Source organism: Eucyclogobius newberryi, unplaced genomic scaffold, assembly GCF_026437365.1.
Source record: "Eucyclogobius newberryi isolate DKJ021-1_F unplaced genomic scaffold, fEucNew1.0.hap1 SCAF_4, whole genome shotgun sequence".
NCBI classification, from domain to species: domain Eukaryota; kingdom Metazoa; phylum Chordata; class Actinopteri; order Gobiiformes; family Gobiidae; genus Eucyclogobius; species Eucyclogobius newberryi.
The window spans coordinates 27,560,238-27,587,737 of NW_027316056.1; the positions used below are offsets into that span (position 1 = coordinate 27,560,238).

The 27,500-nt window shown below is 42.0% G+C and overlaps 4 protein-coding genes and 1 long non-coding RNA gene across 8 annotated transcripts in view; 2 read left to right on the top strand and 3 right to left on the bottom strand.

Moving 5' to 3' along the window:
• The first annotated feature begins 121 nt into the window (after positions 1-121).
• usp53b (ubiquitin specific peptidase 53b) lies at positions 122-14,837 on the top strand. Of its 3 annotated transcripts, none has more exons than XM_072462247.1 (17): positions 122-517; positions 996-1,186; positions 1,264-1,418; positions 1,952-2,044; positions 2,119-2,253; positions 2,375-2,488; positions 2,561-2,643; positions 2,859-2,964; positions 3,642-3,788; positions 4,527-4,676; positions 4,773-4,941; positions 6,139-6,252; positions 6,331-7,021; positions 9,040-9,098; positions 11,282-11,348; positions 11,429-12,222; positions 12,703-14,837. In XM_072462247.1, exons 2-17 carry the CDS (start codon positions 1,111-1,113, stop codon positions 12,777-12,779), a joined length of 3,030 nt encoding a protein of 1,009 aa, XP_072318348.1. In that variant the 5' UTR covers positions 122-517; positions 996-1,110; the 3' UTR covers positions 12,780-14,837. The 3 variants fall into 3 exon arrangements, with proteins under 3 accessions (XP_072318348.1, XP_072318350.1, XP_072318349.1); XM_072462249.1 differs by having other exon boundaries at positions 6,361-7,021; XM_072462248.1 differs by having other exon boundaries at positions 1,024-1,186.
• Positions 14,838-14,885: 48 nt separating this feature from the next.
• fabp2 (fatty acid binding protein 2, intestinal) lies at positions 14,886-15,852 on the bottom strand. The gene is made up of 4 exons (XM_072462251.1): positions 15,777-15,852; positions 15,496-15,668; positions 15,155-15,262; positions 14,886-15,080 (listed from the first exon to the last, which is right to left on the bottom strand). Exons 1-4 carry the CDS (start codon positions 15,841-15,843, stop codon positions 15,030-15,032), a joined length of 399 nt encoding a protein of 132 aa, XP_072318352.1. The 5' UTR covers positions 15,844-15,852; the 3' UTR covers positions 14,886-15,029.
• On the top strand, positions 15,775-15,996 carry LOC140377003 (uncharacterized). Its single transcript, XR_011930088.1, has 2 exons — positions 15,775-15,858; positions 15,964-15,996. It is a non-coding gene; the product is annotated as an uncharacterized lncRNA (long non-coding RNA).
• A 2,279-nt stretch (positions 15,997-18,275) lies between these two features.
• On the bottom strand, positions 18,276-20,112 carry LOC140378204 (uncharacterized). The gene is made up of 3 exons (XM_072463928.1): positions 19,942-20,112; positions 19,639-19,706; positions 18,276-19,546 (listed from the first exon to the last, which is right to left on the bottom strand). Exons 1-3 carry the CDS (start codon positions 20,001-20,003, stop codon positions 18,291-18,293), a joined length of 1,386 nt encoding a protein of 461 aa, XP_072320029.1. The 5' UTR covers positions 20,004-20,112; the 3' UTR covers positions 18,276-18,290.
• A 1,079-nt stretch (positions 20,113-21,191) lies between these two features.
• The window catches only part of gucy1b1 (guanylate cyclase 1 soluble subunit beta 1), a 10,560-nt gene continuing 4,251 nt past the window's right edge, over positions 21,192-27,500 (bottom strand). Inside the window, exons 6-12 of one of the 2 annotated variants that reach the window (XM_072462307.1) lie at positions 27,262-27,378; positions 26,997-27,130; positions 25,909-26,106; positions 24,445-24,682; positions 23,341-23,481; positions 21,716-21,870; positions 21,192-21,463 (exon numbers count right to left, since the gene is read on the bottom strand). In XM_072462307.1, the coding sequence (XP_072318408.1) occupies positions 21,316-21,463; positions 21,716-21,870; positions 23,341-23,481; positions 24,445-24,682; positions 25,909-26,106; positions 26,997-27,130; positions 27,262-27,378 (1,131 nt within the window). In that variant the 3' untranslated portion in view covers positions 21,192-21,315. The remainder of the gene's footprint in view (positions 21,464-21,715; positions 21,871-23,340; positions 23,482-24,444; positions 24,683-25,908; positions 26,107-26,996; positions 27,131-27,261; positions 27,379-27,500) is intronic. The other variant, XM_072462308.1, reaches the window with a different exon arrangement.

The window sequence follows — 27,500 nt, forward strand, 5'->3', positions numbered from 1 at the left end:
CCAGCGCACTGGGCGCACTGGGCGCACTGGGCGCACTGGAAGAGCGCACTGGGCGCAGTGAGCGCACTCGCACTGGACGCGCAGCGGAGTTCGCAGACTCTGTAGATCGCTGTGGAGCGCAGTGTACTTGAGGCTACACTAGGGGCGGAGTTTGACCTCACCAAGTCTCAAAACATCACTAATCCGCGTCGGACATTCTGGCACAGGCCACCAACACTGGCCCCGTTTGTGCGCAAAAAGGGAATATTGCACCGAGTCAACAGCAGCATTCTGGGTGTGTTTTCTTGACGGTACATTCATGTTGAAGCTGTGGTGAATGCACATGTCGGAGCGGCTGTGAGCGGCTGTGAGCGGCTGTGAGCGGCGCACACTGACAGAGACTGTTACATGCGTCTGGACATCTGCAGTGAGCCCTGGCCAGCTTCTGCCTTGCTGGGTTTTAGGGGGAAGAGCAGGGTTTTTCGCGTTGACAGCTGGAGCCCTCAACTCGTTTGACGCCTCTCTTTATTATTGTGAGGTGAGTGCGCTTGTTTTGTCCAAACCGTTGCGGCAAATGTAGATCCACTGTACAGTGAAACTGCTGTGTCGAAGAGACCGAAGCCCGCACCAATCGCTTTTAACAAAGGATTTATGTCCTCTTTATGATCCCAGCCTAACAGGAAAATGGTGCTTATATCATACAGTAGCCTATAAGCCTATAATGGCATCACATGGTGTGTTTGAGCACGAGAAGATTGTGCACAAACATGTGGACGATGTATAGCCTTTACGTGGAAAACGTTGCGTAGCCTAGATAAGCAACAAATGGCACTAAATGTCCTTCGTGGACAAACATTTGCCCTCACTATGCACGTTATTTGCAATGTACTCTTCAAGCAGCTAAACAGTGTCAGTTTCCATTGTACCTCAGGCTGTACCATAGACTTTAGTTTGAGATCATTCAGCTGTTTTGCATCTCTCAGTGATCACACTGTAATTGTCCTTATTGTTTTCAGATTAAATCCATTTTCACTCAATGTCCAGTGGCTCTTGGCTGAGGCTTCCCTGTGGCTGAATGATGCTCTGCATTAGCTGCTGTGTGGGCGCGTGGGGCTGAGATGGACACATCCCATGGCCAGACCTCCACACCAGCTGCCATCTCCCAGTATGTCCAGCTGCAACAAGTCTTCCTCCAACTCTGGAGAAGGTATGAGTCTCAGTTAGCTCTTGACATTAGTTAATAGATTATAACTCACTATAATGGATCAATGCTGCTATGGACAGGTTCTAACTCCAAGGCATGGGTAAAGATGTTCAAAAGATCCGGGGGAGGCTTGAAGAAATCCTACCAGCCCGGCAGCATGCTGTCTCTGGCCCTCACCAAGGGCCTGATCAACGAGCCTGGGCAGAACAGCTGTTTCCTCAACAGTGCTGTTCAGGTATCGCCTATAGCTCTTTTACTTAAACATAGTATCCTTATGTAATGGAATTTAGTATTAAACTATAACACAAGTAGCTATTTATATTACACTGTGTTCATTGTAAATTGGAATATTGATCTAAAACAACATAATAATCCAAATGGGCCCATTGACCCTGTTGAAAAGTGACAGGCCCAACCTTCTATTAGTGGCGTTTTTCTGCTGCAAGCAGCAGATTGTGACATATTTGAGCCCTATTTGAACATATATAACGAGGAATCTTAATTTGTCAAATTCCAAATGTTCAAAAAGGTAGTAAAGGGGAAAAGGGGAAGGTGAAAACAGGAATTTTCTAAGTTTTCTCAAGCATAGGTCATAACAAGATTACTCAAAATAATCAATTAAAAACTAAAATACTCTGAGTAAGCTAATGATGAAGGAACAGTGTTATAACAAGGTTGTATACAAATTAATTTGACTTAATATCCCCTGTAATTGTATACAGACATATATTTATGTACTATGCCATCCTGCTTTCATGGTGTGCACAGGTTCTGTGGCAGTTGGACATCTTCAGGAGAAGTCTAAGGCAGCTCTCAGGTCACTTCTGTCTTGGTGATTCCTGTATTTTCTGTGCATTAAAGGTTTGTTCCTTTATACATTCACTGAGCAGATAAAACTAAAACACATTTTCATGTTTATTATAATGTTTTCCTAGAGCATCTTCAGCCAGTTCCAGCAGAGCAGAGAGCGTGTTCTTCCCTCGGACAGCCTGCGTAATGCCTTAGCTGAAACTTTCAAAGATGAGCAGCGCTTCCAGCTGGGCTTGATGGACGACGCAGCCGAGTGCTTTGTACGTTAACACTAGCTTTTAAGTTTGAGCCTAGTGTTGCTCTTGTGGTGTAGATGATCCCTCTTCCTCTTCCACATGAAGCAAAGCCTTTTGGTGACACACATGTGATTTCTTACATTAGGAGAACATCTTGGAGAAAATGCATTTGCACATTGACTCAGATTCAGCAACTGATTCTTGCACCTCCAAATCTTGCATCACACATCAGAAGTTTGCTATGATGCTTTATGAACAGGTAATTACACAGCAATGTTCATCTTTTGGGGTTCTTTATTTGATAACTTGACTTGTTGAAATGTCTTTGCAGTTTGTGTGTCGATGCTGTGGTGCATCTTCTGACCCTCATCCGTTCACAGAGTTTGTTCATTATGTCTCCACCACTGCTTTATGGTGAGTGCCACAGCTCTAATACCAGGATATTAAAATCAGATCAACGTGCTGATCCTGGTTTGAATATCAAAAGTATCAGATAAGGGTACTAGTTTCAGCAATGTGATTGCAGTTTACAGAGTTCCAAATCTGCTGTTTCTTATGTAATGTATAATGCAGAGGCAGGAACTGTTTGCATGTATTTTCTGAAGAAATGTTTCCCTGTGTTCATGCAGCCAACAGGTCGAATGTTTGCTGGGAAAGACAGAGCGTCTGAGGTCCGACATGTTTGGAGAAGTGCTGCAGGCAGCAAACAACACCGGTGACCTCCGGAGCTGCCCGGTAAGACAACTCTTATAACAATAAACTATTTCATACCCATTATGCACTGCAATATAATGAGATGAACAAACTGTAAAAGGTGTGTGTTGGAAGCTGTGACAGTACAGCTTATCCACTATGTTTCATCTGTATTTGCTGCCACTGTGTACTTTTTTGCATTATATATATTTTTAAATGGCTGTTCTATTCTCTAAATTATTTTTTCTACCAAATTGGAAAATGGCATATGTGCTGAGGCTTAGACCACTCAACCACCGGGCCCCCCAGCCCATACCTTTCAATCTTTAATGCCCTTGTTTGTGTATTATATCATGTAGCCCATAACTGGAGTATGTGTTATTTGCATTTTGCTTAGTTATCTTATTTTGACTTATTTCAAACAGGACGGCACAAAACTAGACTAAAAGAATGTCAGACTTCAGCGTTCTAAAATTACACTTTGACAAACACGTCTAGTTTCAGTCGGAACATAATAAAGTGACGGTCTCTTCAGAGCGGTTGTTTGGAAACTTTCAGGACAACTGCCTTTTATGAATAGCCAGAAATAGACAAAAGCAATATGCCTGTTCAAACACTGACATTTTATTGCTCGACATTTATTTTTAACTCAGTTCATAAGCCATATTTTTGTGTTCAGTTTTTCCACATAACATTTACACCATGTACGTGTGTTGCAGAGTGACTGCGGCCAGAGCATTAAGATTCGCAGAGTTCTCATGAACTGCCCTGAGATCGTCACCATCGGGTTTGTGTGGGACGCGGAGCAGTCGGACCTGACGGATGACGTCATCAGGGCTATAGGACCCCGCCTCAACCTGACGGGGGTTAGACAAGAACTCGTGCACCTTTGAAGAGCATTCTGAGCTGCATTGGCTAAATGAGTGATCATTTAATTTATTATAAATCTAAGTCATACACAAACTACCGTCTTATCTTTGTCTTAGCTAATCACGCAATTTAGATTATATTTTCAAAGTTTTACATAAAATATAAATATAGTACAAACTGTTAACATTTTAAAGCATATATATACTTTAACATGCATATGTATATACATGTTAAAGTAGATTTGTATACCAATTAATCAACAGTAACATAGTTCTAGCATTAGAATCTATTGGAAACTACAGCCTTACAGCATTTGGGTGTGAGCAACACCACACTACTACAACAGGCCATGCCAAAAAAAACAGAAGCACCTTGTTTTGGACCAAATCCCTGCATTTACTTTTGAATTAATATACATAAATATTTAGTTTGTTAGCTTATCCCATTGAAAATATTAGTTTCAAAATATATATACTAATTATAATAAGCACACTTTACAATTATTGTCAGTGAAAACAATATTTGATTTTGATATGTTTTCCTCATATCTGGGTAGGTCTTGTTTATAGAATTTGAACTACAAATTCAACATACCCTCTCATGCATTGTTTGTGTTCAGGAAATGAACATTGATGAACATACATAAAATACAGTCAATGAGAAAACAAAATAGTGATGTGATATTAAGAGCTGTGTCAGCAGATCAACCCATGTCTCAATTTTCTCTCTTTCAGCTGTTCAACCGAGTGACGGATGAAAACGCCAAACGCAGTGAACTACATCTGGTGGGGATGATCTGTTTTTCGAGTAAACATTACTCAGCCTTTGCCTATCACACCAAATCTTCCAAATGGATGTTTTTTGATGATGCTACTGTGAAGGAGGTTAGGATCCCTGATATTAAACTTCTTTATCCCTATTCACATACTATGTGCTTTTCTCACTACCTGTCCAAGTCTCTCATATGCTCTGCTCTTTAGATCGGATCCAAATGGAAAGATGTTGCTTCCAAATGCTTCAGAGGACATTTTCAGCCTCTTCTATTGTTTTACACCAATCCTGAGGGAACGCCTGTGTCCAATGAAGATGCCCCAAGACAGACCACTATGTGCCCACGCTACAAAACTCAAGTCAATGGAGATGTCACAGGTACTGTGTGTGTGTGTGTGTGTGTGCGCGCGCGTGTGCGCGCGCGTGTGCGTGTGCGCGCGTTTGCGTGTGCGCGTTTGCGTGTGTGTGTGTGTGTGTATGCGTGTGCGTGTGCGCGCGTTTGCGTGTGCGCGTTTGCGTGTGTGTGTGTGTGTGTGTGTGTGCGTGTGCGTGTGCGCGCGTTTGCGTGTGCGCGTTTGCGTGTGTGTGTGTGTGTGTGTGTGTGTGTGTGGGTGTGGGTGTGTGCATTTGATATTTCAGTACCTAGTGTCTGTCACCTATCAGCCCTTCACCTTCCCTAATAGTGGTTACTGTATGTCAGTGAAGGCTCTAAAAGAGCTGTACATCTGAATGCCAGTTGTGCTTGGGGCGGTGCTGTACTAGTGCCAGCTGAAAGATTGTCCTGGCCTGTGTGCTGGCTTGAACTTGACATGAGGATGATGCCTCTGTTGCACGCAGATTACCACCCACGCCTCCTCCCTAATCCCTGCTCCTGTGTCCCTCCCATACTTCACTCTTTTTCTGCACATTCACATGGATTCACTTATCCGTCTGGATTTTGGTAGATGCTACACCACTTGTTTTGATGTTTGGCCTTAGTTTAGTGTGAGGTCCTGATGTATTAACTGACATGGGACTGGAAAATAAGCGTAAGTATTTATCTTATTGATTTGTATTAAGTTTTATAAGATGTGTTACTTTAAGTATTTCAATTTGCGATGGCGTCTGCTTGGTTTTGGTTGAATTTGTGTCACTGTTTCAATAGTAAGATCTTACCAAGGATTTACCAGCAGAAATTCATCTGTTATGAAACTGCTCTCGGTCATGGTCTGTTTTTAGTGTGTAAATAATGTTTGTTTGATGTATCACTTTTGCAAAAAATCTTTCTTGTGCATTGGATAATTGTAATTGTAGGAAGTTCTTTTTTAAATGTATTTTTTTCAGTCTCTGTAAAAAGAACAGTTAGTTGCAGCTGTTAATGGTAATGCTTTGGTCTAAGAGCTGATGTGAAGACAGATGCTCAGTTTCAGTGTGTCTCACATATGTGACACACGGGCCTTATTGGCACAGTAGCACATTTTTTTTCAATACTACAATGAATTAGACAGCAGTAGAATTTGTATGATTTTAGCTGTTCATTTTGACTTAATAGTTATTGCGGTGCAAAGTGACCACAACTTCAATTATTATTTTCAGTGAAGCACCCCCTCACCAGTCCAAAAAAATACCAAGATCCCTTTATGGAAAGGCCAAGTGACACAGTTCGAAAAGACAGAGTGCATCGTAAAACCGACCCAACTCAACACAAAGGTAAAGATTATCTGCACTAGCACACATGTGTCAAGGGGAAAGTTGTGACACACTTGATCTGTAATATTTCCTCTTCAGACATGGTTTACGGTCAATCTTCTCCACCAGAAAATGGACCTCGACTCCCTGATAACAGACTAAAGACACATCCACGCACTGAGAAGTCCAACCGCTCCAGCAGAGCCACACAGGACTCACGCAGCACACAGGGGCCTGGACACATCCGCAAAAACAACCCCTCTCCAAGTCGACATCAGGATCACGACTGCAGTCAGGAACACTGGGAAAAGGGTGCCACAAACCGTAACAAAACAAAGTCCACTTGGAGACCCATCCGAGAGGTTCTGAACGTGGACACTGTCCTGAACGAGCTAGAGAACCGGCGTCAGCAACAACACGACAGTCCACACCGCAGCAAGACTCTGTCCCAGGACAGAGGGCATTCTGAATCAAGAGAACATGAGCAGGACTCTTCTCACAGAGATGAGCGCAAGCAGAAGAGTTTAATGACTATCTATGAAGACGAACAGCGCCATGAGACGGAGAGCCACAGCTCTGTGGACTCAGAGAGCAAGGCTCAGCAGAGAGGTAGCAGACTGAAGGGGGGGACTAAGACCCTTCTGCGCAGTGAGACCTGGACCATTCAGAGGACAGAGTCAGGCTACGAGAGCAGTGACCGGCTGAGCAGCGGCTCCACAAACCCAGACTCCCCCGGTGTGGACGGCTTTGTCATAAAAGACCCGCGAGCAGCAGACACACAGTTCAAAAGGTGAGATACTGGACACTGTGTGGACACTGCATTACGTTGAGTCAGACAATTTCAACAAATATTGATGTAGGTCACTTACTTTCACTCATACTCAATTTCAGTAAATAACTGCTACGGTGCATGTCAAGATTATTCTATCCTTAACAATAATAATTGTTAAATATCGCCGCAAGCGGCAATGATCGGCCCTCGCCACGCCGCCGCCACACCGCCGCCACGCCGCAAGAGGAAGGGGCGCTAACGCGCCCCAATTGTCCTTTTATTACGCCTACTGCTGAATCTGTGACGCTGTCACATCTTCTCCCCTTTGTTTTACCATCAAAAAGCAATTTTATTTTGAATTCTTGGCAAAATGTGCGGCTTTGCCGCACAGACACCGTGACTCTTTGAATGAAAATGTGGATAACTTTTGATGGTCCTGAAGATGAGTCTCACCAAATTTCAGGTTAATAGGGCTGACGCCCTGGGAGGAGTTTGTGAAAGTCTAAAGTGTAAACATGTTCTGGCGATTTCCCCATTGGAATAACATGAAAGGTTTCGGTCATCGTTACGGCAACGCCATAACAATTATGACATGGGTCTCATTGACTTTTTTGATGGGGATGCTAAAATTGAGTTGTGTGTCAAATTTCATATAATTTCGCAAAACTAAACATTTAACCTCCATATAAAATCTGTAGGGGGCGCTGTGGCGCCAAATGAATTTATTTCACTTCAAGTAGGTTTAGGGCAAAGAGTTTAACAACTGATTCTAATTTGACACAATTCGGACTTTATCTGCGCAAACGGCAGAAATGTTAAATTTGGGAGATTTCTGAAATTCTAGCTACAGTTTGCGGCTTCGCCGCTCAGAGACCGTGACAGGTATCAATGTAATTTGAATAACTTTTGATGTCCCACTTCTCAGTAGCATTTTCACCAAATTTCAGCTTTTTATAGCCAACGCCTTGGAAGGAGTTCGTAAAAGTACGACGTTTGGAAAAACTCCCGAGTCATGCTTAGCCATTTTTGAACCAATATGGCCGACATTTGGTTGGGCGGACGGCGTTGCCGTAATAATATTTTTTACTTCTCTTGTCACCATCTACCTCTGCGCCAAATTTCATGATTCTACGATCAGATTTTTTTTGGGTCATTTCCTATCTCTCAATGCATTTTTGGTGCATTTGGGGGCGCTGACGCGCCAATTTTTTTTATTTTAGAAAAGGGAAATAGCCAGTATATACAGAGGCACGATTTTTAGAGGTGTGCAAATTTTTGTGACTTTTCGTCAATGTTCACTGGGTGAAAAAGAGGGGGGTTGGTCCCGAGAAGAAGAAGAAGAAGAATATTCCGATGCGAAAACAATGTTTCCCATTTTTCAAATATCATAAACTATACATTTTCGGAAAGCGCTCGCGCTTTCCTACCTCATGGTGTGGGTTCCTGGTCACTGACGGGTACTTTCGTTAATTTTGAGTGGGCTCCGCCCACTTTGTGTTTTTGGCCCTCTATACAGTAATAATGTTCAATTTTTGCATTACATGCTTATATGCACGGAACATGCAAGAGATGGGGAACGTATTCGTGAGCTACTTAGCGCAAATGAGTGCTTTATATGGGGATGACGACCGCTTTCCAATGTAATTCCCAATGTAAAGTGCTCGTTTAGTGCGCACTTTTGCACGGGCTTCGCCCGTTTACAACGGTAATGTTCCATTTTCCTACTACTAATTAGTATGCACGGGGCGTGCATGAGTGAAGGAGTGCGTTAGTGAGTGTTTGGAAGTGGGCGAGCGCTTCGCGCTCGATTTCGTGCGCACTACGTGCGCACTTTCACAGCCGTGCTTCGCACAGCCTTACGAGACTAATAGGCCTCTCGCCAGCTTGTGGCGCTCGGGCCTAATAATTGATTATTCAATTAATATTAACATCCTTGATGTTTCATACTCCTCACAAGAGACAACACCAATTGGGCCAAAGGTTTTTCCTGAAAGCCTTTAATTACTTTTCTAACTCACAGTGCTGTGTTTTTTCAGCCAGATGCACCAAAAGGGGGTCGAGTCAAAGCCAAACCTATCGTCACCATCGTACAATGGTAATATTCCTTGTGTTGATTGTTTGCTATGTCCGTCATGAGTGTTGTATAAGTATTTTGAAGTTAAGATAATGTGGATAATGTGTTATTAGATTGAAAATTGCAAAACGTAGGTGGGGCCTGCTAGTGACAGTGAGTTTAATTAAATGTTGATTTATTTCTGTGTGATCTCTAAGCCTGGACTGGTTCCTTTGACCTCCTCACCCAGTCAGCCCTGCACAAACAGTAATCTGATGATAATCCCACAAAGCTTGTTCCAATGGCACAGCTGGACTCCCTCTTCGGTATTGTAATTAATATGTACAGATGCATAAATGTACCTCAAAGGCTTCATAGAGTCTACTACAGCCATCAGCTGTAACAGGGACAGAGGAGGGATCTCTCCAGGGCAACAGCTAAGAAAAAAATAACTCATGTATTTTTAAAGTGAAGGAATTCAGTGGTACGCTCCCTCCAGCACCTTTCTGCTGCCACCTGCTTGACTCAGGCTACTCCAGAGTGGTAGTGTACGAGGCATGTTTCAACATGGAGATACTCAAATTAAGAAAATTATAGGATAATGAAAACAGTATATGAATTATATATGTAATAGGTTTGGAAATGCAGAGCATGATATGATGAGATTTCCCCCTGGAGCCCCTCACACAGGTGTTGGTGAAAACAAAAACCTGCAAGAAAATAAAACCACATTCTGCAGAGCTTGTGCTGGGGGAGGAGGTCTACGTGAACTGAACTGCTGCATGGAGAAGTGGAAAGTTTAAAAAAGTTAGCTGAACTTATCAGAGGCGAGCAGGGCGGCTTGAGCAGATGAAGCATCAGAGAGTGGTCTTCCAGGCCGAGCCTTCGTTACAGCTTCATTTGTGAGTTTGTATCCTTTGAGTAAGATTAGGGAAGATTACAGCAAACAATAGGCCTATTTACTTTATTCAAAGCAATTGACTGAATGAATCAGTAAATCTTAAGATTAAGAGAGATGAGGGAAACATCTTATCCTTGTATGTTACACAATGTGTAAATCCTTTTCTTGTTAAAGGCCCTGTTTGCAAACATGCCATGCCTCCTTGTTAATGCACAATGTTGGAGCTTGAAGCTAAGCAGGGCTGGGCCTGGTTAGCACTTGGATGGGAGACCACAGTGGGGCTGTTGCTGTAGTGCAACATGTCATTGTGTCCTTAGAGAAGACATTTTACCCACACTGAATATATGAATGTGGTGTGTGAGTGAATGAGTGGTGGTGGTGTGAGGGGACGATGGCACCGAAGGGCAGCTGTTGTTATAATATGTAGAGTAAAGGAATAATGTGAAGTGTTCTTGAGTATTTTGATTTTGGGCGTTACAAAAATAAATTGAATTGAATTGAAGTATAGGTCAAATGCTAGTGATGGCCATATTGAAACAGGTGTTTTGGCACCGTTTTGTTGTTGTTGTTGTTGTTGTTGTGTTGCTTTTACTGGCGGTTGGCAGCCAACTGAAAAGGTGCATTTACCGCCACCTGCTGTAGGTGTACGTCTTCCGTAGGTGTACGTCTTCAAAGTATGTGTCTTACGCTATATCGTAAAAATGGAAAAAAGAGAAAGAGAGAGCAAAAGAGAGAGAAGGTGAGAGAGAAAGGGAGAAAGGGAGAGAGCGAGAGGGAAAGAGAGACAGCGAAAGCCTCCAAGCGCATGCATTTCAAAATTTCGAAACACTGCTTCAAAACGTCATTCAAAGTACTGATCATGTGACCTGGATGGTTCATGAAGTTTGTCAAACACATACTGTGAAGACGTACAGTAAACCTACAGTAGGTAAATGCACCCTTTCAGTTGGCTGCCAACCGCCATTAAAAGAAACACAACAACAAGGTGACTCAGACGTTCATGAACCACTGTCGTTTCATGGGTGTTTCGCTGGGGGCTTTTGTCTCAAACATGTGATATTTTATTGGCACCATAGCACATAGCATTTGGTTTGAACCACTGTGGATGTGTTAATACTAAAACTTACCACTAGATGTCACTCTGGAGAAGTGTTTCGAACTGTGTTTTCCGAAGCCCAGAAACATTTGGTTCAAATGCTTTGCTCTTTCATGAGGCTTCACTTTGCCCATCACAAATGATTTATTATTAACAATAATAGATTGCCTTTGCTCTGAATGATGTTTCTTGTGTTTCTTCTTTTAAATGTCACATTTATACATCAAGCCAAAACTCAGGGAAAAAGCAATGACCAGGGATCTCATCCACATCTTAAGGGGAGTCCAAGTTCAAGGTAAGTGGCCATCCAGCAGTAATTAAACTAGAGGTCAAAAGAAGCTCATTCTTCTCCATTTTTATATCACTTTTTTGCAGGCGCAAGTCTAAGCACCCCTCCAGTTCTTGCAGAAAAGTGTGCTCTGATAGGGAGTGCAGCAGCTCTGAGAGCAGGCAGAGTGAGCAGCAGGAGCTGCCACACTGTAGGGGACACAGTGGCGACAGCACAGTCCTCAGGCACATGGCCAAAACCAGCAGCTCCGAGTGGAACAGCTCTGATGATCTGGCCCTGTCGGAGCCTGAGGACAGAGACAGTGCTTACCGCTCCAACAGCGAGCTTGTCACTTCTGATTCCCAGTGTCCCCACATAACCCTGGCCTTTCCCCCCAGCAGTGGGAGCTCAGAGAGCCAACTGAACAGTCACGCTGCAGGCACTCCTCATGTGCGGCCTGCTCCACGGGCCGCCCCTCACCAGGGGGAGAGCAGTCACTCTGCATTTCGTCCCAGGATGCTCCAAGAACCCTTCTCATCTCCCCATCTTTCCACCGCATCCTATGCCAGTCCTCACAGGAAAAGTGACATCTCAGGCCACCGGACGTTCTCAGATGCTAGCTCCAAGTCCGGCTCGGATATTGAGAGGAGCACTCCATCGTCCTGTGACAGTGAGGAGAGGCTCAGTGTTCCCCGAGCAGAACATAGTCCTGCTCAGGAGGTTTCTTTGACCACATACTTCAATGTAGATAACTGTATGACTGAGACGTATCGTCTGAAGTACCACAACCAGAGGCCGCTGGTCCTCTCCGCCGCAGTGCCACGAATTGTTGTCCCCAGTGACCGCAGAGATAACACTGACATACACTCACAAGACGTGCCAAAAGCCAGACCTGATACAAGTAAGTGTCCTGCCACAGTTCTCACTCCATAAGCTGCATTGTGTTTCTGACAGTAAACACTGACAAGTCCAACAATTATTAATTACATAGGAAACAAAATCAGATATTCATATTATTCATTTTAGTCTTTTTTATTTAAATAACTTAAATCTGGTAACATATCAAAACTGCAAAATACTTCCACAGTTATATTTGTCTGCAATATTAAAGTGCATTTAATACCTTGGCATTTACTCACCTTATAAACCTTGGTCTTTTCAGGTTTAACTCTATGCATTTACATTTATTTACCATATCATTAATCAGGTTATCATATAACCTACTTTTGTTGCATTACACAAATGAGAACATGCTGAGGGGTAAATACATTTATAAAAGTATCACTGAACCAGGATAATTCAGTTTTGCGCACATTTTATATTTGAGTTACACATATTTTTCAAAAATATTATTTATTTTTATTTTCTTTTTTCTTAACAGGCCATAATAGCAATAAACCCACAGCAAAATGGAACCCAGTGTCAGCCAAAGGACTGGATGAACGAGGTTTTTTATGAGTATGGTTGATAAGCTGTGTTTACAGAGGTGGTCAGTCTGTACTAACTGGATGCCAAAGAGTTCACAGACAGAACATGTTACTAACCCTGATAGAAGGAACATAGTGATGCAAGACGTCTGCTGAAGTAGTGTTGAACATGTAGAGCCTATACTGTCTTCCATTGTCCTGCTGCGGGATTTAGTTTGCACCAAAACGTTCATTTGCACAAACGGGATTTGACTTCTCATCTCCAACGCACTGGCTGTTTTTGTGCAATATTTTTGAATTGTGATGCTGAATGTAGAGATGGTGTTCTGTGTGCAGTAAAGAGGAACAAAAAAGGAATGTGAAATGCAAATACTATCCGTTTAAAAAATGCGTATGTGAACATCAAGAAAGGTTTTGGCAGCTTTGCTCACTTAATACAAATATCAAGGGTCTGACGTCTAAAGTTAATGATTGACTATTAATTCTTTACAACATGTTGGTAATAAATGACCTTGGGCTTTCTTTGTCAAGCTATTCTATTGGTTGATTATATCTCACGGCAAAGGTTCTTCACTCTATCTTGATCGAGCATAATTACGTAATTTTCCTACATTTTCACAGCCCAGTTTAATGTCCACTTAGTTGCACACATTCTTTTATGAGTCTTTATGCACACAGCGGGCAGATATATCTACAGTTACACCACTTAATTATGCCATAATGATGAACACACTCTTTCGCAATTCTGCATGTGGCCTTTACAAAGTCCTTCTAGCATGAGCATGAACATAATGGATTATTGAACAAAGATATATCGGACTTTAACCAAGTATATTGAAATTCATGAACTAACTTGTATTTGTAACTGCAATTGTTGTTAAAAAAAAAAAAAAATAATAATAATAAGGTACACTATTGATAAACTGAAGGCGAGTTGACCAGAAATCTTACAGTTTTCAGATTTGCAAACCAGTGAAATTATTCCCTTTTTTTGCCACTACATTGTATCATTAATTTTCATGTCATTCATTTCTCCTTCTTTGTCTGTTTTTGATGAAAATGACACACACAATAGCGAATATGTCACATGGTACTACACGCAATACAGATGCCTTTAAAGTTGATTGCGCAAGTGCTTGTACATACCCAGTGTTTTGTTTGTTTGAATTATTTTAGTGTAATTTCCACCACGTTTTGTTTCAATCTGCAAATTCAACATTCAACATGTCCACGCTTAGAATGCCACACAAGCCGAAACGTGTGTGTGTGTGTGAGAGTGTGTGTGTGTGTATGTGTGTGTGTGTGTGTGTGTGTGTGTGTGTGTGTGAGAGTGTGTGTGTGTGTATGTGTGTGTGTGTGTGTGTGTGTTTCTCATCTGTTCTACACATCTCATGTCCATTTTGTCGTCTTCTCACTTGACACACTGCATTGTTTTTGGTGTGTCAAAAGTGCCTTGTCATTTGAATCATTTCTGAATAAGGATAGAGACCTTGGAAATTGAGTATGCAAATTCTTTAAATATGCAATACCAACAGTGACATCTAGTGGCAGCATGTGTAAGTGTTTCGGTCTGAGGAAAGAGGGACCCGTGTAAAATCCTATTGCCTGCTTTCATTCACATATACTTCATGAATTGTAAAGAGGTTGGAATTAAAAACGCTTCCTAATTTGAAATATTTGCATTTCAAATTCTTGTACTACTGTAAGTCTTTCCATTTCCGACATACTTCTCTTAAAGATGTATAGATTAAAGTGGCCTGAACTTGTCCCTAATAGTCACAGTTGGCAATGCAACGTTTTAGTGAAGATTTTTTTTGCCATATTCATTTCACTTTCAACAGGCACAGAATACAATTTGCAACACAAAAATAAACTGTATAAAAAGAAAATCACAATTCTGTCCTCCCTGTTTGCTCTGTGTGTGACTCCTACATTCATACCTCTCTGTGCGCAGTACTGAGCTTCACTGATTGACTGAGTGACAAATTCAATAAACAACATGCAAATTGTCAACACCTTATATTTTTGTAGATAATATATATTTATTTTTATTCATTGTTAAATAAAGATTCAATTACTGTATCAATAAGATGTGGCTTTTGTCTTTTTTCTTTTTACTCCAAAAGAAAACGCAATATTTCTTACAGTATGTATGACTTTATTTTCAGTATCAAAAGCAGGTGTAAATTACTCAACGCATGTCAGTGCCACTCCTATGTTGGCATAAGGCGTGGGCTATTTACAACTAAATGTAGAAAGTTCCCTTGTTTGGCTGTTTTCTCTAACCTCTCTTGAATATCCTTTTGGCATCCACGCCTTCGTAGTTGTAGGTCTGTGGAAGACAATGTAAATATGACCACATTTTCAAATCACTTGTGTTGATGATTCTGTAAAACGTGCATTTACCTGTATAAGTTCGTCTTCTACAACAACTCTTGTGGTGGTGAGTTGTTTGCCGTTGTCTTTTCTGAAGAAAACGCCTTTCAACAAGTCTCCTTCCATGACCCATGAGCCCTATAAATCACATGAGAGTCAGATGAGATCTTTTGCAGAAGTGCAATAACAATAACAGTGGCAGAACAGTCAGCAGTCATATTCATGTGCCATAAAGTCATAAAGTGATTCTGTTTAAGCTGCAGATTTCATCACAGTACAAGTCTTAAACACATGCTCTGGCTTGTGTCTAAGTGATCAATATTGACTCCAGACATCCATAAATAAACAGACTTCCATAGACTCATACTGACCGACAATTCTGTTCCATCTGCCAGGCTGTACTCAAAGGTGACTCCCAGGGTAAAGTCTATCTCCAGGGTCCTGAAGTTACTGCTCTCCTTCACGTGAAACTTGTCTCCGCTCTGTTCCAGGGTGATTTTAAGGCCGTCGTGAGCCGCCAGCTTTCTCTTCACCATGTTTACGCCTGTGCGGACACACACACACACACACACACACACACAAACCTGTTAGTGCGTGTAACCATGTCATATGTCAACGTGAGGGTAGTGCTTATAAAACACCCAAAACTCACCCATTTTTTCCATAAACTTCTCATAGTTTTCACTGCGGTCGACTTTCCAGTTGCCGTTGAAGATCATGGTGGTGTGTGGCAGGTGGAGGTGAGCAGTGGTCAGGTGGAGGTGAGCAGTGGTCAGGTGGAGGTGAGCAGTGGTCAGGTGGAGGTGAGCAGTGGTCAGGTGGAGGTGAGCAGTGGTCAGGTGGAGGTGAGCAGTGGTGGACTCTACAGTGACCGTGGGGAGTGCACCTAGCACCTCTCACATGCCTTTTAAAACCTGCCTCCTCTTTATCACCACATTTATCTCGATGATGATGTGGCTGTTTAAAGCTCATACTCGCCCACAGGCAATATAATTGGCACATGCACCAGTTCTGCAGGTGTCACCTCTGTGTTTGACAAAACATGCACAATACACATCATTTTACCGCAAAGGGGTGGAAAATAACTCATTACCAATACTCACAATTATGTAATTAAGTAGATTCTTTTCAGGTAATTGTACTTTTTCCGAGCAGGCTATAAATGAATTGTTACTAGAAACCAAAGTAGAATTCTAGCCATGTAATTGTCATTTAGCTACATTTAAAATCTAAGACTTTCTGAGCACAGCACAAGTCCAAATGGTCCCAATCTACATCGACTCACGGCCGTTTCTGCTCCTCTCTGTTCTTACAAACACACATGACTCTGCTTTACCTGCTCTGATTAGCCAGAACTCAGAGAAAATGCTGATTGTGGTTTAAAAAAAAAAGTTTTGCACAAAAAATGCTGATCTAGAATGCAACTAAAATTGAGTTGAAAAGTAACTAGCACTTTGAACGAGTGTTTACTTTTACTTAAGCCATGTAACTGTACTTTTACTTGAGTACACAGACCTACTCTTTCCACCGCTGCCTTTTAGATTCTTGGCAGTTAATGAACTTGACTTTTTGAATCAGAATTAAGTAACATTTTACCTTATTAATGTATTTGCAAGTCCCTGTGATGGTTAAATATGTATTTCTGGGGCATGTGAAGTGTGCGTTGTCGCCCCCTGCTGTCTCTGGGAGGAAAACCAGCCTTGCAACAGTTCCCGACATCGACTGAAGACAACTCTCCTGAGAAACCCTGACTCTTTTTTATTATTTTGGCAGTGTGAAATGTTTGTATGTGTGATTATACAGTCTTATTATGAGAAAGAAAGAATAAATATGGGGGGGGAACGCTTTTGTGTCTCTTTTCTGATCATGTATTGTCACAAGTGAGCTGCAGGGAGAGCTCTAGAGTTACTTAGTTCTGCTTTAAGTCCATGTTTAAGTGTATTTTGTCTGATTCATATGCATATTTCTTTTAAACTTCAGTCCATTTCAAACACGTATTGGAGCAGAGGGATTGCCAGCTCCAACGTGCATCTTTTATCAAAATACTGCACCTGATCATTCGTTTATAGTATTACCATAAACTCAGGCTTACAAAAGGATGCTCCAGTCTGAGCTGTGAATGTTATCAGGACAGTTCTGATAAGAGAAGAGCCTCATCAACAGTTTGAAACAAAGTGTTCTATTAAGTCCTGATTTGCCCTCCACTTCACCTCCGCATCTCTCTTCCAACTCATTCTGTAAACACCAGGTACAGTCTCAAATAGTCACATTTACAACTAAAAACAGTGACCGTAACGTTTGACTTATGCCAAAGACCTCACACGACCTTCACAATCACGGAAGATCTTTGCTATCTCAGGAAGACCTTTGACTTTTAGATGAAATCCCAAGACAAGCGCACTAAAAACAGATTGATAATGCTTTAACTCAGAAACACTTTGCAAGTATCACCAGATCCAAACTACAGGACTAAATCAGGTTTGAAACTGTCTATCATCTACCATCTATTAAATCAGGGCAAAAGTAGTTCAAACAAGGACAAAAACATTTATGATTTGTCTAAACATAAGCCTGAAAGGAAGTGCAGAGGACCTCAGTTTGCATACCACCAGTGCCACTACTTCAGCTTAAGAAACACTGTTTTAGTGACAACATGGATTTGAAATAAGTAGTAATCCAAAGTAATTCATGCTACAGATACAGCACAGACTGAGCTATATTTATAATCAACAATAACACTGACCATGAAATACAGGGATAATATGTGTAACACAAATATGTTCCACATGAAGAGAGCGTTCCCTGGTGGCACAGGAGATGTGTCAGAAAATATAAAGACTAGTAATAAATGCAGGATTTTTTTCATGGGACTCTTGACTCAATATGATATTCAGATGGTAAAACTTAACGTTAACAAAACACTGCAATGTATTTTAACAATTTTATTATTTTTTCAGGTTAATTAAAAGGTCAGTTAAAAAAGTAAATGGTGGATTTATGTAAAACTCATCTTATATAAAATACAAGAAAATAATAACACATTTATTGGAATCTTTAAGGAATTTATTTTGTCATATTTGCAAAAAAAACAGATATAAAAGAAGTGAGGTGTAATTATTCATAGTACTATGAGCCTATAAAAGCTTAATATTTATGCTCATTGTGGCTAAACATTTACAGTGTGAGACTTCATATGTTTATCAAGACTCGGTTTACGTACAAAATCCTTTTTACAAACTGGACAGCTGTATGGTCTTTCCCCAGTATGGACAGTCAAGTGGCGAAGGAAATTTTCCTTTCGATTAAACTTAGCGTCACATTGTGTGCAGCTGAAGGGCTTCTCGCCGGTGTGTGTTCTCATGTGCAGCTTCAGAGTGCTGTTCCTGGTGAAGCCCTTTTGACAATCTGGACATTTGAAAGGTTTTTCTCCACTATGTACCGTCATGTGCCGATCTAAACTCTGCTTGAGATTAAACTTTGCATCACATTCAGGACAATCAAACTGCTTGTCTCCCGTGTGAGCGCTCAAATGTGAGGAAAGATGATCTTTGCGTGTAAAACCTTTGCTACAGAAAGGACAAACAAAAGGCTTTTCTGCAGTGACTGCTATAATGGGACCATTTACAGACTGTGTGTGTTCACATGTTTCATCTGGACAAGTGCATAGTTTTTCTCCGAGGTGAATGCTCATGTGTCTGCTCAGATGACACTTCTGGGTGAAACCTTTCTTACAGATCGGGCAGCTAAAAGACTTCGCTCCGCTGTGACTGGTCATGTGCCGGTGGAGGTTTTGCTTCAGACTAAAAGGTGCATCACACACGGGACAATTGAAGGGTTTTTCCCCCGTGTGACATCTCATGTGTTTCCTCAGATGGGCATTTTGTGTGAAACGCTTCTTACAAACTGAGCATTGGAATGGTCTTCTTCCTGTGTGCCTGACCATGTGTCTCTTCAGGTATAACTTATCAGTGAATGTCTTTCCACACTCTGAACATTTGTGCGCCTCTGTTTCACCCTGATCTCCCACCGAGTGCGTTTGGAGTTTGTTGCCCTTAATGCGGACCGGATAACAAACCTCGTCGTCTACTTTCCATTTCTGAATCCAGTCTTCTGACCTTTCCTCATTATCTGTTTGAAAACTGGAGTCGGAGTCGCGTCCAGTGGAAAGTTTGGCTCCTAGTTCTCCGTCCCAGGTCATCGAGCTCTCAGTGTCAGACGAGTCCCCATAACTATCTGTGTCCAGTTCCCCAAAGTCCTCCAGTTTGTCATTGTCCTCCTCCTCGGGACTTTCCCCCTGTACAAACCATGCATCTGCCCCATCTTCTGTTTTGACTGGTATAATGTGAAGCGCTGAAGGCTCCTCATCATGCTCGATGCACGGATCTTCTGCTTGTTGTGGCAGTTCATGGTTTGGGTCAATGTCTGTAAGGAATAAATGATACACAGACAGAATTTGGTTGAACTGGCAACAATAAAAGCATGAACCAAAAGAGCAATGACAGTATGTGTCTTACCGGTCAGCACTTCACTCTTGACCACTGGATTTAGTGGTTTCTGCCGTGGATGTGAGTCATGATTCTGACTAAAACAAAGGCACATCTGGCATAAGTCCCATGAGAATACAGATCTAGAACACCCAGTCCCCCGGAAACTACATCTCTATCAATAGAATCAACAGAATAACACGATCTGTTTACGATCTGAGCCTGTTCCTTGCAGTTTGTTTATATTGTATTTATTAAAAAAATGACCGTTGCCTTGAACTTTCATTATATTTCTCCCGATTTCTCTCAATTTCTCAAATGCTCTTTACTCACCTGAAGCCGGGCTCCTCGGGGCCCCACGTGTCCACCTCGTGCTTCACTTTCATTCCCTCCATAAAATCGCTTCATAAAGATGATTCTAAGGTTCCTCGATGATCATAATTTCTGGGAGCGTCACATGGAAGTCACAGTCAGCTGAGACTCTTCTTCTGCTTCTTTTACAGGACAAATGCATCTCTGGCGCACTGCTGCCCTCTGCAGGTTGTCACTGTGTTTACGGCTCGCGACAGATGAAATCTCGCGATATTTGTGATGCATATTATGTCAATCTGGCGTGAGCGTGGCATGGATCTATTATAATGGAGCATGGATTTATTATATCAGGGCGTGGACAAGGATAACAGATAATGCAAATAATCAACAAACTCAAAAAGAAAAATATAACTTATCTGTACTGGATGAAATGTATGGAATTGCAAATAACCCATCATTTGCCCTAAATCTCACAACAAACCAACCACCAGATGGTACTTAAATAATTTTATTACCAATCCATAATCCACATACAGTGATTCTTTACACAATGGTCAACGTGTCAGAACTAATTAAGATTTATTATTATAATTCATAGGAAACATTAACATAGGAGTTAATAAAAAATATAGTGATATAGTTACGTGAAATATTGGTTGCCAACAATATTCTGTGAATTGTAAAAGTATCACAGTACTTCTATAATCAGTTATAATTTTAGTATCATCTGTGCAAAATAAATACAATGTCTACAACAAATATATTCAAAACATCTCAAGATTAGAAGGTCAGTCTAAAATATTGCAAAAACACACAAGGTAATGTGCAAGAGGGGTACGTACGTAAGTGGTACTGCTTAAATAAAATTAAATATACTACTAGAGTAACATTTGAGAGTGTGACGATTGTTAAAGTCTCGCTAAACAATGTGTTCTGTGTCTCCTAATGTCACACGAGGATGTCCACACAACAGCAACATAACTGTCCAATAGTTCTCTTTTACAAATATGCATGAAGTGGCATAAGAACTCATCTAAATATCACCGGTGTATAAATGTAATGAAAGTATAACGTTACTCATTAGTACCATTTGTATACCTAACACATCACACTACAATCTTTAAGCATGTTGCATTTTTGTGTTGTTTTTACTAATAATCAAAGAGGTGAATTTAAAATAAAAATGCTTAACTGATATTTATCTGTTTCAGTCAACATTGTAAATATTATATCTATCTTTTCAATGCAAAATTCAACGACTGAAGTGATGAAAATGTATCTTAGCGTCTCCGATCAGTATGTTTTAAGTGTAGTATTGTACAAGACCACTCCCACACGCCAGAGGCCATTCTAAACACTGTTATGAGCCATGTTGTGACATCCGGGACGGTGAAATCAAGCTTTAGCGGCGATCGACTCTGTGTCCGTGGACTTCCTGGACAGAAACCACACCTTCATGGGTTCACTCTTTCCTTTCATGGAGATGGGGCCTCGGTACTCCAGAAGAAACTGCGGGTCGGCGTTTTCCGCAGCCTGCAAACACCTGAAACAAACCGCCGACATATGCACAAATCACACATAAAACGCAGCCTCGGAAGATTTGTGTCTCACGCTCATTAAATCTTACTTAAGCCCGTGACATGAACACATATTTAACACGAGATAAGGTTGTCCTTTTCTTCTCTCGCTTTCACTGACAAACTGTTGCGGAGAATGGCTGAACATCACTTTTCCTCAGCGCGGTGTTCGTTTCGTATAAAAGTAGGATCCGAAATGTGGGTCTCGTTCCACTTACCGGTACGTGTACTCGGAGACATTAATTTTCCCCTTCTCGCCGGTGGTTTCTGTGCGACTCGTGAGGTTGACCGTGTTTCCGAACAGGCAATATCGCGGCATCCTTTGGCCGATCACTCCCGTCACAACTTCTCCCGTGTGAATACCGATAGTAATCTGAGGAGACACAACCGTCCATGTGAGCGCTTTGAACCTTAGATACAGTGAGTTTAATATCATAAGTGTTCTTGCCAATGAATGCATCAATTTGACATGGATTACAGTCCGATTGCATCTTCAGAAACCCTTAAGTCCCGCGCAATAATTTTAGGCTTGTATGTTTGCAATAAAGATAAAAAAAAATTTCGCTAAAGCAATATTTATGTCTAAACTTTTAAACTCCTCATACTTGTTGTCTTGGGAGCATGTCCGTCCGAAACAAATGAGATTCTATTTTTAGCCGCAGGATCGTGAGATGATTTGAGTCTTGTTTCTGCTTCTGACACGGACTCGTCTTCATCCAGGGCCACGGCCCAAAATAAACAACCTTTTGTTTGCCAGACGTGATTTTCCTACGTTACGTCTCAACAGTCATTGATACAATAACAATCTCGGACCATCCATTAAACAATACGCCTGCTGCTTTCTTTCCAACATTTCACTGTTTATTACTTCAGGGTAAAGGTATGTCCAGATGTGCAAATATAATTATTCTGAGATCAATCACTGGTACGTGGCAGCTCGTAGTGGTGAGCTTCTCCGAGCACCACCGGGACGTTCTGACGACGTTAAACACACAAGATAACTCCCGGTCCTTCGCTGCATTTCTCAACAGGTCACGTTCTCCGATTTTATTATGTCATGAGTTCAGATGGAGGGCAAGAGCCGATGTAACTCTAGAAGAGATTGGCTGTTTTTGTGGTGAAGGAAATTACCAAACTTCCACAGATGTTGGTTGAAAATTGTTAGGGTTTTACTCCACAAAATTGCCGTATTAATCTGATGGCAACATTCACATAATTGGAGCTGATTTATATGATTTATATTGTGCCAGTTGTCGTTTCCCGTCACCATCATCAGCCCAAAAAGCTGCAGGATTGTTAAAAGTCCTCCAGCTACAGACGTGTCCCTGAGCGCCGCGCTGACACGTCGCCCCAGCGGTCAGTGGTTGAAGGATGGGACGATAAAGGCCAATCTAATCAAATCTAATCTAATTACAGAGATATGAACCATAAACCTGCTAATTGGATTGGAGCTGTTTGGTTCTTTGGTTCATGTTTCATATCTCTAATTACTGATTACACGAAACAAAACGTGAAAAACCGGCACAGGATAAACAAAACCAAAAGTTACATTATTGTTTTCAACTGCAGAAAGCGGCGCCATTATTCAACCCCCAATGACGCGATTGTTGACAGTAGAAAGGACTTTCCCGAATAATGGCAAGTTTGGATTCTCTGCATTTGAAGATAAAGCAAAGACTGTTCATTCATTCATTCAACGCTAAATAGTCGATGTGGACACTTAAATCCTCAACCATTTTCGACCAACACTTGTGAAAGTTTGATTATTTTAATCCCCTGTAATCGGCGTGATTGCTGCATTACTGCCGCTCGTAGTTTAAAAACAAAATGAGCGCCCCCGCACCTGAACTGGCGCGTGATCCACCTGGACCTGCTCGGCGATCTCCATCATATCGAGCGCGAGGTGGCAGATGGATTTGGCGTGGTGCGTGCACGGCTCTGGCAGGCCGCTCACCGTCATGTACTTGTCGCCCACAGTTTCCACCTGCAAAAAAAAAAAAAAAGAAGTCAAAGTCTTTCCGCTGTTGCACATCACTCGTGTGACATCATCATGCGATTCCCCCCCGATTTCCCCCCCGGTCTTTGCTAGCAACTGCACAAAAAGCTGGGAGATCGACAACCATCTTTTACATACACATTATGGATGAAAATAAACTTAAAACACCCCGAGATAAACACTTACACACTTACATCACCTCAAAGATACGCGGGGCCTCTTTTTGAGTCTCGCTAAACGCACGGACCACCAAGTCATTCAGTGCCTAAAGTAAATATTACTTCTTCTGGCGACCCAGCAGTGCCTAACGCTGATCTCCAGGATGTGCGCGGATCTGTTTGACTTCTCAAAGAGCATTCTTGTCTGAAAGCCTGGAGCGTAAATCTGCCGCACTCGCCTATAAAGAACCCCGCTATCCCATTGTAAAACTCCCCGCCGTTTACAACTATTGCACTGCCCCGCTTGAAGGAAAGTCAATTGAGACGAAGGAGATAAGGCGGCGTTCTTTGTGCGCGGACTGTTTGGAAATGTTTTATGCTTTCAATTAAACCAAGGTTCCTCGTTTCTCAAATCATGCTCTGCCGTTTCCTTCGCGAGGAACATTGTATTTGTAAATGTTTGGAGGTTTGTTCTAACTTCAGGCTTTTATTTTGTAGAGGAACATGGGTGAAATGGAGGAAAACGGAGCGGTAAATCCTGCAAACGATCAGCAACGTTTACCCTGAACTTGCATTAAAACGGTTTTGAATGTATAAAAGCAAAAAAATTTAGTTGTTTTCATACTTTGTCTACATGTTTTTGTTTTGGGCAATGACACATTCCGCAATTTATCTGAAATCTGGTCTCGCTGCACCAAAGCCAAGTGTCACATTGTCACAAAATATCTGAAACAATCCAACCGGCAGCAGCCCTTATCAAAAGTATAAGACTTTTTTTCCCCCCGCCGCGCACCTTGTACACATAGGGGTTCTTCCTGGAGTCCGTCAGGATGTCGAAGCGCGTATACACGTCGTTGAGCAGGTTGACGATCTTGATGGCCCCCTCGGCGGACGCGTGCTTGCTACAGAAGGCGTTGAAGCCCACGATGCCGCTGAAGAGGATGGTGACGTTGTCGTAGCGCTTGGCCGGGACGGGCCGCTTGTGGCGCAGCTCGTTGGCAACAGATGGCGGCAGCACAGAGTAGAGCAGCCTACGACGAAGGGGCAGAGAGCACAAATGTCAGGCGCCCGTGTTATTATTGTGGCGGCGGGGCAGGAAAATAACTGGGCACAGCCAAAAAGCAGGACTTGGGATCGGTGATTTAATTGCGCATCCACCGCCTTTTGGTCACCGCGCTCGCCAAGCGGCTCTAAAACGCAAAGGGTGGTGTTTCTATGGTAACCGGTTAGATCATGGCTGCTGGTTAAACGCAAAATACCCTCGGTGATGCGAGATCGTTTGGGGCACATCGCACAATAAGGTCCAAATAGAATGGACACAACTTTCATATTGGTTCAGGATATAATACTAATAATAATAATAATAATCTTTTTAATGTATCTATACTCATCTGGTCAGAGGTATTCACTGGTTCTCTGGATGCGAACACAGTGCAAATACCCACTGAACTGATGGTAAAAGTCTCTGAGACATGTGCGAGAAGCTGCAGAATGCCTAATAAAGACACACGAATGCCCCTGTCCAGCTGTCCCTGCGGCTGTGCCAAATACCAACATCTAATCCCAACTCAATTTTCAGCGAGCAGAGCCCAAAAAACATCAGCTCCAGTAAACAAATGACCAGAACCCAGATAGCGCCATGAGTAATGCAACGTTCATCATGTCTTGACTTAAAAGGAGACAGTCTCGCTTGCCTCTGCGCCGGAAAACGAGAATAGCTGAGATTATCGCTTAATGGACTCACAATTTCCAAAAAACTGAGTGGACTGGAGCAAGACCAACACTAATTATACGTATAAAAAAACAGATCAATTGTAAGGAAAGTAAAATGACTCAAAACAACATCAATCTCAAGTCTGTTTAATTGGCCTGCTTATCCTTATCTCCGCTTTATTTACCGTATTTTCCGGACTATACGTTTTTTCATAGTTTTGGCCGGGGTGCAACGTGTACTTATATTTATACTTGTATACTTATACTTATTCTCCGGCGCCACTTATATGTGATATTATTTGTTATTTTCACACTTGCAACCGCATTTCATACTCATATATGTTTTTTTCTTTTCTATTATGCATGTTTTGGCTGGTCCGACTTATAGTCCAGAAAATACGGTAAATAATGCGGGGATAAGGATAAGCGGGCCAATTAAGAACAGACTTGTGATTGAATAGATTGCAGATTAATGGTTATGTGATTTAAGATGGTTAAAAAGGAGATAAAACAAGTGCGTCTCTACAGAAACCAGGCTGGAGACCTGTCAGTCTTCTTCTTCTCGTCCTCCAGAGCTCTCAGAGTGTGCTGCAGTCGGTCGGTCAGGATCTCCAGCTCCTGGGTCAGCTTGTACTCCTCGCGGAACTGCTCCCCCAACAGCACCAGGTCGCGTGTGGCGTCGTGCAGGGGGATGTCGCTCAGGTAAAGCCCCCTTCGCGTCAGGTCGTCCAGGTTCATAACGCTGCGGTAAACGGGAAACAAAGCCATCGCACGAATCGAAAGTTAAAACGTTGGTTGTACGCGGCAGTAACTCTGGAAGGCCTGAATGCTAAAAATGTCTGTAAGTGGGAGGATGTTGTTTTTGCTCCGCGCTTTTAAAAAGGTGTAAATTACTCAAAAAGAGAACAAAGCAAAGTGAGGTCTTTGTAGTACTTTTTCCCTTCTGACGAATGGCCGTTTGTTCCAGACCATTACATTATATCAGGTCAGGTACAATGAACTGCAAGTATAAATATGTTATCTATTATTCACTGTAAAAACCCATTGTTATTTGTTCCATTTACATTTGACGTGAGAGGATCAAAATGTCTGTTGCAATAACATTTTTTGCTATAAGTAATATGTTAATGACTTTACTTGTGCTATTGCATACAAGCTGAAGCTGTGCTAATCATACAAAAGACTCCAGCTAAGATTAAACACCGATTTAATTTACAATCAGAAATGATTATTGTGAGGAAAAAAGGTCATGATTATTCACAATTATTGAGACTCTGTCTCTCATTTTCTTTCATTCCCGTGGTCTGACATGTTACTGTTCCTCGAGTTAATGAGCGGCTTTATGTAACTGAACTTTCTGAATGACAAAATAAAAGTAAAATATGGCAATAACAGCCAGATAAAAAGCTTATTTACATTTAAGTCTGTCTTTTGGACGATGGATTGAACTCAAAAAGCTTCTAAATTTATCACTATTTAACTATTATTTTTCTGGTTCTTAAAGACGATATTGTGACCGGAACAATCTTCCAGCTTTCTAAATCAAAACGTGTGGATTAGTCGGACAAGTATTCAGTGCGTTTTGATTTTTGCACGCGCCAAGGCCCCGGACACAGGCGGCGGCGAGTTTACCTGGGAGAGCACAGGAAAAGGATGTTCTCGGCTTCGGGCAAGTAGATCATCTGTCCCTTCAGACGCAGGCAGCTGATCTCCACGCCCGTCAGCTCGTCCTCGTTCTCCATAGTCTCCACGTTCAAAAGGCCCTCCTGTCGGCATTGCGTCACGCTAATGAATATTTTACCGCGAGACGGCCCAAATCAGGCCAAAACAACATCCAACGGGTCGTTTTTACTGACGGTCGCTTTTACAGAGAATTTTCAATGCACTGCGTTTTTACCTTGCTTCTGAGCACAAAGACAGTGTTGATGTGGGAGAGGATGCCGTGATAGCTGAAGTCAATGTGCGGACGGACCAGGGAGAACACAGAGGGAAGGATACAGCTCCCGGGCTGGAGCTGGGGAATTAAAACACGTTTGTTAAGCTCCGTGTTTTGTGAGATAAAAATAAGAAGCACATAATTTGGACAGTGGCAGAGACCCAAGTGTCTGCCGCATACGCAGTCAGTCTCTCCGGGTA